The sequence below is a fragment of the Chaetodon auriga genome, chromosome 6 (assembly GCF_051107435.1).
Source record: "Chaetodon auriga isolate fChaAug3 chromosome 6, fChaAug3.hap1, whole genome shotgun sequence".
Lineage (NCBI taxonomy): Eukaryota > Metazoa > Chordata > Actinopteri > Chaetodontiformes > Chaetodontidae > Chaetodon > Chaetodon auriga.
This window is the reverse complement of record NC_135079.1, coordinates 1752556-1764871: the sequence shown is the minus strand read 5'-3', so window position 1 is coordinate 1764871 and position 12316 is coordinate 1752556. Positions and strand designations below refer to the sequence as shown.

Here is a 12316-nt window from a genome sequence, read left to right as displayed (position 1 = left end):
AACAGTCATGTCTTCAGTGTAAAAAAACAACAGAGAAAATGTGCAGTGGGTTTAGGACGTGATGGACGTCGTAAGTGTGCATCGCTTCATCTGAAGGACACAATGATGAGATCTGCAGGACATTTCCATCTGCTGCACACGACGATACGATGGTCCTCCGTCCTGTGGAGATACTGAAGGTCCTCCGTGTGAACAAACACGCAGGTTGAAAGGTGAATGTGAAACGTCCTCATGTCTTCTGCTGAGCAGCAGCAGTCTGACGAGAGTTTGAAGCTCAGAAGAAGGTTTAAAGTAAGACTGGAGATCAATCAAGCTGAGCTCAGCAGGTGTTTCTTCCTGCTGCTTCAGGCCTCCAGAGATCAGACTCATCTTCATTAACTGTCCCAGAGGACCGAGGCCTTGGAGTTTCACTCTGCAGGCACCTGATGCTCAGACGTAATCTCGTTTTACCTGGAGGAGGAGATGGTCATGCTGGGGACACACCTGGTCTACTGAGAACAAGTCATCTAATCAAAAAGACTCCGTTCATTCACAGGAAATGTACATTTAAATGTACTTTAAATGAACCGAGGGGTTGAAAAGCTGGAATAAGATCATGTGACAGCGAGGCACACCTGCTTCAGGAAGTCGTGTTTTCTTCGTCTGTCGTGCAGGTTGACCTCGCAGTTCTTCCTTTTTAATATGGTACGAATGGAAGCGGTAAAACTCGTAACTTCTGGTTCAAAGAGAATAAGACAGAAAGCACCTCAGGCAGGTGTTTGTCAGCATCAGACGGCGGTTTGAAGGAGGCAGCTGGTCAGCGAAGGTCCAGCAGATCCAGCTGTGATGAGTCGAGGAGCTCGAGGAGTCTCTTTGAGATGCAAATATCCCACCCACCCACTCGGCTCTGACACAACGACTCCACGAGGTGTTTCTTCAGGCCTCCTCTCTCACACGTCCTCTCCTGCATCACACGACGCTTCAAGTTTAAAGGAAGACCAAACTAACAACCACACGGGAGCCGAATGAGTGGAGGTCCGACAGCCGAGGAGCATCAGCCAGCAGCTGGAAAACACCGAGTTTCATCTGAAAGCTTCAGACACGTTCAGACCTGGAACTGAGCAGCTTTGACTCAAAGAGTTTCAAGTCTTTTCAAGTTTATCTCCACAAAAAAGCAAAGCCTTAATTAACAAATGAAGTAGATTTTAAGGGGTACTTGACCTCCCCTTTAATTTACTTTAATTTGAAATGGATTGATTAGTGTTCAGTTTATTTGTTCTTCACGTTGGGATTTTGGTTCACATCTGAAATACCTTCAGGTTTAGTCCACAGAGTAAATTAGCAAATAAAAATCATATCACTGTAATAAATCAATGGATTTTCTACACGAATGAAGGGATTTTAAGGTTTGATGCCTTTAAAATTTGTAGAATAACATTAAATCCCATGTTTTTAATTTGTACTATACCTTAAAAACACTAGTCCTATAAATAATGTTTCAATTAAGGTGTAAATTTCAGAGGTTCACCCGTAGTTGATGTTAATTAATGGATATATGAATGGACGATAATACATTGAGAAGCCTTTAATGTATTATTTTTGTGTTTAAAGGCAGAAGAGATTCACCAGATAGCATAAAATCCATCAGTACTTAAAATATTAAGACCCTTTTCAGATATGAATCCAGGGAAACTTTCATATCCTGTTACTGGTTTACTGGTTTTTAACTCCTTTAAAAGCTCTTGAAGATGAAAGCGAGCCCTTCAAATGTCCACCTTAACTTTACTCCTTAAGTAAAGTAATAGATAAAAATACCTGAGGTGTCAAACGTTATCTGCTTACATGCTCTTAAAAATACTTCAATTACATAGTGGTTAATGGATAGATTAATGGAATTTTGAGGTGAAAAATTAAGGGATTTATTTTCAGGTGGAAACCAAACGCTGCCTGGAAGAAATGGAGATACTGTAAAAAATGAAAAGCATTAAAGTCTGCAGCCATTTGAAGTTTCTTATCAGGCCACCTTATCAGACACCAGCCTGCCCTTTAATTGTGCAGATTTTGCTGTTTCAGTGGAATCTTAATCTAAGTTAGACTAAAAACACAGAAGTAATGATGGTGAAGTAAAATAAAACGTGACAGAGGAGCTGAGTGAGTCCCAATCACCTTAAATCACACCGTGGCCTTCACTGTCGCTCTTATCTCCTGTGAATTTCCCTGCCTGCTATTGACAAAGGCAGCCAGATACACTCACACTTCATTATGGAGAGCAGTGACATCAGCGGGTCGGTGTGTTACCAGGATACCTGGAGAGAGGCCCAGCCGTCCAATTAAACACGAGAAGAGGAAGGAGAAAAAACGCTTCCAGATAATTGTTTTCAGAGGGAGCTGCTGCTGCTGCTTCAGCCAGTCTGCTGCCACACCGACAACCAGCCGAGCACCTGCGACCAGCTCCGCACACACTCACACACACACACACACACACACACACGCACACGCACACACGGTGAGTGCTTTCAGAAACTGGTGCTGAGGTTGAGAGATGCTGCCGATGCTGTGAGTTTTATTCTGAGCTTTCTGAACGTGAATGTGTGACTTCACTTTTAATCAAAATAACAATTAATGATGCTTGATTTGTTTTGGAGCAGGAGGAGCTTTCAAACATTCTTTTTTCTGATGCTCATTAAGTCAGACTACAGTTTGAATTTGCTTCTGTGCAGATTTAAACGCATAAAATTCATTTGTAAACCTGCATGTCCGATTTTTATGATGCTATTGTCTCACGCTGGACATGACTGAACTTAATCTGTAACCTAATGACACCAATCAAACTTAAAACTGAAATAAGTGATGAAGTAAAAATACTATGTGAGGATTTCCTGCTTTTATTCGTGTCACTGGAACTGGGATCCATTTATTCTGACTGTGTAGCCCAGGTGTTGGGCACCTCCCCAGGGTCACCAGATACATCTGAGGGTCATGAGAATGAGATAAATGGTTTGATAGACGTTTCTCTGCTTTTTGTGAAATGGTGGAGAGTTTTACCTGTTTGGGCCTCGAAGTGTTTTGAGAAGTTTAGAGGGGAAATGTCTGAAACCTGACGAGGGGTATGCTTCTTCTTCATATAATAATAATAATAATAATAATAATAATAATAATAATAATAATAATAATGTGGTAAAGACGTTACAATGCTGGAGAGCTGTTGGTTTTATTGTTCTCCCTCAGCCGTTATATGATTCTCAGCTCATTTGAGGTCGAATTCAATGAGAAACTATGTCCGCCCACCTGAGAGATACCAGTATGTTTATCGAGCATTTCTTCATGATGTCACTTTTATGCCGTGTTTAGCCTTACAGGTAGTTTTCCTTTAACGATGCGTACAAATCCTGCTGTCCTTCACTGTGATTTAACAAGTCATAACCTCCAACCATGTCTCGCCTCATTTTAACAGTTTATTACCGAGCTGTCAGGGGGTTTAACACAACCTTGAAGGCACAGCTCAGGGGAGAAAAGGCCCTCATCGAAACGCATTCGAGTCCGCGCGGCGGGGGGTCGGGCTCGCGCACACGGTCGTGGTGATGTTGGGCTGGCGGAGCTGCTTGGTCGCCAGCCAGCTTCTCGCTGGAGCTCAATAAATGCTAACGTTTGTGGTGTTTGTCACCGACGTTAGCCCGTGTTGTGTCGCGGATGATAGACGGAAAACGCGGCGGTAGCTGATATTTATGCGTAATGAGCTGCAGTGGCCGCAGAGCAGCAGCGGACTGCGGGCAGTTATGCTAACTATTAGCGGCGGTTAGCTTGCTAACGTTCCAGCAGATGTTTAGCGTTTTTACCGACAACATTAACCTCTTCAGTCGTCATGTTAGTCCCGTCCTCCGGTGTGAATGCTTTAGTTTGCTGCGGCATTACTGGCAGAAATAACCGACGGTCACAGCCTCCAGCTGAAGAACATGACTCGCGTACGGTGAGCTAAGTTAGTTGACTGTTTGGCTAAGTTAAGCCTGCAGTTAGCGGCTAACTTAGCCGCTGATGCTAGCAGCAGTGTCCGTCCGCGCCGCGAGCTGCTGAAGTGATGTCTGTCCGATGGAGCTGAAGTGTTGCTCGGCTTGCCAAAGATGACGGGCTGCCTGAGCCGGATTTTTGTGCCTCTGTCAGCAGGAGGCGGAACATGGAAGCCGAGGAAGAGTGGAACAAAGACCTGAGTGCACACAAACCTCTGGATAAAAAGGTGCTCTGCAAGCAGAATGGAAGGATTGGTAAGAGAAGTGCTTTTCATGACTTCAAACTGTATGATAAACATTCAGGCCCAGGTTTTGGTTCAAGTTCATGGCAAGGTGACCTCTCTTTTACAGGTATAGTGAGAACTCTCCACAGCCTGTTGAAAACCCAGAACACTCTGCAGATTCAGTCCATCGCCCGCTCAGAATGTGCTGGTAGGTGAAATCCTCCATGGAAAAAGGCCATTTTCCAGCTCCAAATGAATTCTACTAGACAGGTGGTGGTTTAGCTGGCGCTGAGACTGTAGTTCTAAAGCAGCGTATTGAAGCGTCCTATCAGCTGAAACCTGACAGGATATTTGAATGAGTGATGATGAAGGACATGCCAGCTTTTTAGGATTAGCCTTCAGCTTGTGCCTCTCATGTGTTTCATTCAAGTCAGAGAGCTCAGCATCAGTTTTTCTGAATGGGACGTCCTTGGCAGTCTTTAAGAAACTGAGCTGGTCTTCCAACAGCACTCCCTGCTGTCCTCAAGGTGTTTTTAAAATCCTCAAGGACCCCTCTAACTGATCCAAACACTGCTAACTAACTATCTGTAAGTTGAGCCTACCATCTGATCAGAATCACAAGCGCCCGTTAAAAATATGTGAAGGCTGTCTTTGCTGATAAGTGCTGTTGTAGATTTTTGTGGTGCTGACCTTCAGATTGCTCCATTATTTGGCTGTTGAGCTCAGACGTGTTCTCCTGTGTGACCCCAGGCTCCTGTCCAAATCTGATGATGAGTAGGAGCGAGCACACCGATGCAAGGCCCGTCCCCGTGGCCCTCACCCCCCAGCTCCCCCCCAGAGCCCACCGGCCCCTCTGCATGTCGGTCTCCTCCGACAGCAGCGGACGCTTCAAAGCTCTGGAGACGCAGGAGTGGAAGAACAACCTCAAAGCTCAGGTACGTCCACACACAACTGCGGCACAGCTCCTGGTCCGTCCTCGGGAGCATGACCAAGTTACAACCGGTGTCTTTGGCTTCCAGAAGCTGCAAGGGTGAGGAGTAATGGACAGAGTCACAGGGCGTTTTTAAAGACTGCAGCTGCATTCTGTATTTCTGTATTTGTTGGGGCGATGTTGATAATAACTGCCCTGGAAATGAATATTAATCCTATTCAAGCGAGCACTCTGTGTGTGTGTGTGTGTGTGTGTGTGTGTGTGTGTGTGTGTGTGTGTGTGTGTGAGACTCCTGAGCCCATGTAACAGTAATAACTCCGTTGGAGCTCCCTCCATGCTTTTAAACGTACAACACATGAGTGTGCCATATTAACATTCACATGAAAACTTGACATCTGGACTGCTGGGATCATTAAAATGTAGGGACCAGGTCATGGGCAGTACTGCAGTTTTGTGTGGTAAAGCAGTCGACCACATGTCGGATGTGTGTGTTTGCTGCAGATGGAGCAGGCCCACAGCGCAGGAGCTGCCAGCAGCACCGGCTCTCTGGAGCGAGCATCCCTGTTCTGCGCCTCGGCTTCCACGACGGCATCCAGCTCCGGCCTGTCCAGCCCAGTCGAGATCCTCAACAAGAACAAATCCTCCAGCCGCTTCTCTCTGTTCTCTCCACCCTGGAACAGCAGCTCTGAGTCCGACTCCAACCCTCCGTCCCGTTCGGGCTCCAAGAAGCTGCGTAACTACAGCAGGAGAGCCGCCACGGGTCCGGCTGGCGCCAGGGGCCCCGACACACCTGAACCAAAACCCAGCGGCCCTGAACACTTCCAGTACTCTGAACCCGTCATCTCCAAGGTGACAGACTACATCTATGTTGGCAACCTGAATGCGGCGTACAACGGGCGCACCTTGTGCCGCAACAACATCGACAGCATCATTGACATGAGCAGTCTGCCGGGAGAGCCGGGCCCCAGCCTCAACCTCATACCGTGCACCTGCTCCCGCGGTGCCCGCCACAGCTGGTCCCGCCTCAAGGTGGACATCGGAGATGTTCCGGACGCTCTGGGCGACGGCCCGGCCCTGAAGCAGCGCTGCTTCGAGGACATCAACGAATGCATCGACGCCTCCACTGAGAAGAGGAAGCGCGTCCTGGTGCATTGTCGAGACGGTTTCTCTCTGGCGCCAACGTGTATCATCCAGTACCTGATGGTGAAACAGAACATGAGGCTGATCGCCGCCTACGAGCTACTGAGGTCCAAGTACCCGGTCAACATCAGGGAGTGCCACCAGAACGTGCTGGTGAGCCTGGAGAGAGCACTGCGGCCCGGAGGCAACGTCGACCCCGAGTGCTTCAAACAGGCCATCTCACGCAAAGTGGCGTGGACCTGACTCCATTTCCCAATAGTTCTGGCTGCTGCTCAAGGCTCTCTTTACTCCTCCGCTCCCTCATGGTATTCCACATTTTCCTACAGACACCCAAGGGCAGCTGTACTTTCCTCTGTCGACTGGTAAACTGGATATTCTCGTCCCCACCTGAGTTCAGTGGTTGTAAAAGTTATGAAATTGATGCATTTCCTCTTCAAACCTGTAAATGTGACCTGGCTGTGATGCCCCCCCCACCCCCTCACCGAACAGGAGACGCAATAGACTTCACTGTCATGTATTCAACTTCTTGGTATAACAGTGTAATGGTGTTGGCTGTATAATTGATATAGTCCTGCTTCAGTCCCGTGCCATGCCATTGTGGTGGTGTTTTATATCAGGGGAATTTCTTAATGGGAGATCTCAGGAGATTATTGATGTCACTCCAGTACAGGGTGGGAAATCACTCATTCAATTAGTCTCTGCCCCCGTTCACACCTGGCACTGAAATGTATGTTGGTGAGCTGTGTGTCTAGCACGTAGGGTTGGGCAGTATGCCCAGAAGGGTTGGAAGAGACGCCGTTAGCTTAGACTGTGCAGCAGGCTGACGTGTCGTACCCACTGTCTGAAATTAACTTCTGTTACTGGCAAGTTTAGCGTCATCTTGCATTCTCACAGGATGTGAGACGCCGGTGGCAGATGAAGGCTCCTGAAGCAGCCCTCAAAATGACTCTTTGTCTGCTCACAGGAGAACTGGGTTCTTGAACATACACAGGATTTACAAGGCAGATCTTTGAGAGTTTGGAGATTTACACAGAAACACTACTGCTGCTGCTTGAATAGCTCTGTATGCATCAGGAAGTTGAAACAGTGGTGGACAGGTGGTTGAATCGGCCGTCATAAAGGTTTAGTCTGAGGATGAAGAGTTTGACACCTCAAAGTGTGTTCCAGTTTTTATTGTCTGTCCAGGGGGACATTTTTATCATCTAGAAAATACTGACCCCCTGGTACCTTAAATCCTTAAAGAAGCTCCAGTGAATAGTTTAATAATAATAATAATAATTCATCAATCAACAGTCTGAAAATGGTCTGATAGAGTTTCATAGTGATTTTCGGCTCATCATTTATCAGGCAGTTAGAGACCAGCTGGTGAACATAGTAACGCACTATAGTGGATGGTGGAGACCAAAACAGAGCTGAAAGAGTCAAGACCGGACTAACATTCATCAGGTGACACAGACAACTTCAAACCTAACGTCCTGTCGCTCTCTAACTGCTGCGTTTGTAAATAAAACAATACATCAACATAAACTAGCAGTGGTGTGTTCACCAACAGTGTCTGTCGCCCCCAGGTGGCCAAAAATCTGTTGTCGTAGGTTTAAGAAGGGAAAAGTTAAAAAGCCGCCATCGCTGATTTCCAGAGAATTCATCTTATTGCCCAACCCTAAAAACTGAACAGTTCAGATGTCGAATGACTCAGACGAGGGCTTTTAAAGGATCATACAGTCTGTTTTTCACCTCATGTGTGAGTGAAGTCTGGTTGCATGCTGGCACTGGTGCATTGCTTTGCAGGAGGAGAGCATGAGATAAAAACATCAAAACGTTGTTTCGCAGCTACGTGAACATCTGGACGCTCCTCAGAAATCGTCACAGATGAAATTGCATTTTTAACATTGAAGTGAAATTCAAGCACACGCAGCCGCTGAAGATGCATTTTAGGGATGTTTCTGATGCCAGGTGTGAACTGAACTCTTTCTCATGTAGATTTTGACACGATTGGCAAAGATCTGACACTGAAGCAAATAACTGGCCACCATTTGTTTGGAGTTTGGTTTTTCTTCCTGAGAATTTATTTTGCCAGTGAACTCGACGTCGTGGTCGGTGGGTAAAGAGGGAGCTGCAACTCAGCTGCTGATACTCTGAAGACTGGAGGACGTCCACGTGATCCCGATGTCGCCGCTGACTGGATTACATTTCTACATTAAACTGGAGCTTTGCACACGGACACGTTTCAGATCTGACCTGCTTCTGTTTTTGTGACTTTTTTTTTTGTGTTTTCCAAAAATCATACTTGATGGAAGATGAACAGCGCAACCTGTCCTCTGTGAGGAAGACTGTAGCCCGTTTCCAGCCACAGTCCCTTCGGCGGTGCTCAGACTGAGGCTGTCTGCGGTGAAGCTGGACCATGAGCTCCTCTGTGGATTATCAGTATTGTGTATCAGTGTCACTGATCCAGGCTTCACACTGCAAGACGTGATTTTTGCACTACTCACAGGATTGTCCAAAATGCAAAGTATTGCCTTTTATTTGAATATTGTTTGAATTATTGTTATTTTGGAGTACGACTGATGACATTTCACACTGACGAGGGAGAAACAGTGTGACGGCACGTTTACACACTCGTTAGAATAATCAGATTAAGGTAATGGTTCAGTTAAAGTGTTCTCAACGTGACCTCTTCTGAACTGCTGTTGGTCACACGTAATCCATACCACAGCATCTTAACATCGGTTTAAAGGGCCAGTGTGGAGGCTTGTTGTTTGGGAGTGTGAGGCGAGGGCTGTTCACATGGTTGCAATCTGAATCTTCACCACTAGATGCCACCAAACCCTCCACACTGGACCTTTAAATCAGTATTGTTTGATCAGAGAGAAATAACTTGACCAACTAATTATTATATTCATGATCATTTAAGATATCGATTATGTTTTAAGTCATTTCTCTGTAAAATGTTCATCTTACTTTCAGGTGACGTCCTCAAAAGGTTTATTTTGTCCAAACCCCCAAAAATATTCAGTTCACAGTGATGGAAAACAAACTGATGCTCACACTGGAGGGCGTTTAAGAAATGACGTTAAAAAGATTGATTATCAATATTTTCTGTCCTAATTGATGAGTCAGCTCTTAGTTCCAGCACCAGTTTGGTGGTGACATTTGGTCCTCGACAGGTTTTGATCCTCTGTGTTTCACATAATTCAGTCAGTACCAAGAAAATAGTTGTTTCCCTCTGCAGCAGCAGCCACGTTGTTTGTGAAGACCTCCTGATCAGCTGATGACCTCCTAAAACCAGAACACTGAAGGAAATCCGAATGCATCGACATTCCCAAAAAGATCTAACGAGGTCTATTATTCTTACCTTAATGCGACCAAAGTGTGACGTTTTCTTAATCTGAGGATTACCTTAATCTGATTACACCCACATGAGGTGACTGCTGAACCTGCAGGACTCAGTTATTATTAACTTTTTTAAACTTTCCACCCTCTGAAAACAGATCCTGTGAACTCTGCAGCCTCTGCTCACCTGCTTTATTTCGGTCGTCCAGGTGAGGCCATCGGCACTGATGGCACCAGGTAAAGGCAGTGAGTGGAGCGCTGCGTGGGTGAAGAGGATCGTAGCGTCCTCGCTATGCGTTCAGTTTACAGTTAGAAGGTGAAGCCTTTTGTTTTTCATTGTTTTTAATGAGGACTTGTTGCAGTTGGAGGTATAATTGCGTTACAGTTGCATTGGGGTAATAATTGTAAATGCGGTCATGCCAACATAAACCCGACAGTTACAGAAAGTAATCCTAAATGAAACGGCTCAGGCTGGCCACCGATGATGACTGACTTGGCTTAGTTAGCTGATGGTTCAGTTGAGCAGCTCCATGCCTGCTTAGAGTTCAGTTCAGTGGTTCAACGTCTGGTTCTGATCAGCAAACAGTTTGTGTCCTGTTCAGTCGAGTAGAAGAAGCTGTGTGATCGCAGCTGAGGCTAACGCTAACGCTAACCCATGAGCCATTAGCCCACGGTGGGATTTTCCCTTCAACCGCGTTAGCTCAGCTGAGCTGCAAATTGGGTCTAATAGTAAACTGAAAACAAGTGGAGCAGAACAGTTCATGCTTCTGAGCGTGAAGATCGTGCAGATGAAATCTTACACAGCAGCTCTGCGTCACTTCTGCTTTTCAGTGTCAGCTGGGTTTGATGTTTTGGGTCGGTGGGCCGCCTCAGTGCACAGTGGACTCGTCATGTGAGTGGAAACTGAACGTATGGTGCCTTCATTTGGAGTCGTCTTGTGACCGTACGGTGACATTTGCACACTTTGTATGACTTTAACTTCTCTTGATGTAAAATGTTGAATATTTTTGGATGTTTTATTTTGAGCAAATCGAGTATGAATATGACATTCGTGAACGGTGGTCCTTGCTGTAATATATTTGCTAGTCATTGGTGTACAGTAGCGGTGTTTTACTAATGCAGGTGGTGGTCAGAGTGTGTCCACACTCACACGAGGCTCTGAAGGAGACAAACTATCAGCACATTTTGGTTTATCCCTCGTAAACGCTCCACAGTCATCACATCAAACTGAATAGGTTTTCTAAATGGTTCTCTCAGGTGATTTCTCAGTGGCCCAGAATGTTCTCAATGAATATGATATTCAGAAATGTGAAGCGATGTGTTCCTCATGTCATGTTTCTTAAGTCGGATATAATTTGTACTGTTGAAATATTAAACCAGAGGATGTACTTAACAGTTCACAAGGTGTGTTCTTGAAATGAGGAAAAGCCGGCGCAGTCGTACCTTTTCTGTCTGTGAAATGTCAGATTATCAGATTATTTCCACGATAAATGCACACATCTGTCAAGTCGAGTTCATCTCCAGCCAACTTTGACGCTACAGGTATTTTGCAGATGACGTCACGTCACTCTTTTGTTGTGGTGCAAACTGCAGATGGAGGGCAGAAAGTGATTTTCTGCACAGGAAACACTTTAACACAAACTCAAAATGCAGATGTTTAGCGTTGTTTACGGTCGCTCAGATCAATCAAACCAAGAAACCATGAGGAGCTTTTATACAGTCCCAAACGTTGTTGTTCATAAGGGTAAAAATGCAAGAAATCGACTGAAAAAATGCCAGAAAAAATGTCTTTTTAACTGTCTGCAGTCGAGTCAGATAGTGGTGGAAATGATGTAACATTAACTATTGTTTAAATCTGTGCTGATAGATTTTAAGTAACAGCTACAAGCAACACGACCAACACTTGTTAAATCAGCGTTAACGATTTCACATCAGACAGCTGAACGTAAATAACGTACTCTGTCTGGTTTAGAGACGATCCTCGTCTTTAGTGGTGTTTCAGTGGACCTTTGCGAACGATTAACCGAGCAAACAACTGTAACGTAAACATCAACGTTGAGCACCGCAGCGCTGAACGTTTGCTGCTGGTTAATCCTCAGGACAATAAAAGCTACGACAGTCATCCAGAGGTCGTGGACCAACCGCTAACAGAAAAGTTGTTTGCATCCAAACTTTTATCTACTTTCATTTGTTCTCCAACCTTCTTTACCTTTCAGGCCTGAATTTTAGTTCTTTTCCAAATCAGACGATGAAGCCACGTCACGCAGTGATTGGTCAGACGCTGGCAGGGCTGGAAACGAGCTCCTCTTTCTACTTCAATCTCATTTTGTGCAGAACGAGCTTCACGAATGCCTTTGAACACAGACCGTCAGTGTGTTCAGACCGACACGTAAAGAGCGGGAAACAGCCGCGGTCACATGACTTTGCAGGTGAAGGTGTTGAGTGCGGTGACGTTGGAGCAGCTGCTTGTTCGGTAAGTAAGAAAAGTTTGAACTGTGTGTTTGCACTGTGAGGCCAGCTGGTAAAAACAGGTTTTTTATTTTCATTAGACAGAGAAATTCTAACATAGTTTAAAGGATTTTTCAATGATTAATTGTTTCTGTTTCTCTTTGTTCCTTTATGGGAACAGTACCATCATGGTAAGGACTGAAAAAAGCGCAGTTTTTAGAATTAAAGTAACTTTTTTTTTTACATTTCTCGTGGACAAT

The 12316-nt window shown here is 45.3% G+C and overlaps 1 protein-coding gene across 1 annotated transcript; it reads left to right on the top strand.

Moving 5' to 3' along the window:
- The first annotated feature begins 3519 nt into the window (after positions 1 to 3519).
- On the top strand, positions 3520 to 11011 carry LOC143322382 (uncharacterized). The gene is made up of 4 exons (XM_076733547.1): positions 3520 to 4238; positions 4335 to 4415; positions 4958 to 5142; positions 5640 to 11011. Exons 1-4 carry the CDS (start codon positions 4151 to 4153, stop codon positions 6519 to 6521), a joined length of 1236 nt encoding a protein of 411 aa, XP_076589662.1. The 5' UTR covers positions 3520 to 4150; the 3' UTR covers positions 6522 to 11011.
- Positions 11012 to 12316: the final 1305 nt, after the last annotated feature.

What these genes read in the sequence shown, in the direction of transcription:
- LOC143322382 (XM_076733547.1), top strand. Translation starts at nt 4,151, where the DNA reads ATGGAAGCCGAGGAAGAGTGGAACAAAGACCTGAGTGCACACAAACCT. An exon ending in CGCCCGCTCAGAATGTGCTG is followed by an intron (nt 4,416 to 4,957) that starts GTAGGTGAAATC and finishes GTGTGACCCCAG; the next exon opens with GCTCCTGTCCAAATCTGATG. An exon ending in AGAACAACCTCAAAGCTCAG is followed by an intron (nt 5,143 to 5,639) that starts GTACGTCCACAC and finishes TGTTTGCTGCAG; the next exon opens with ATGGAGCAGGCCCACAGCGC.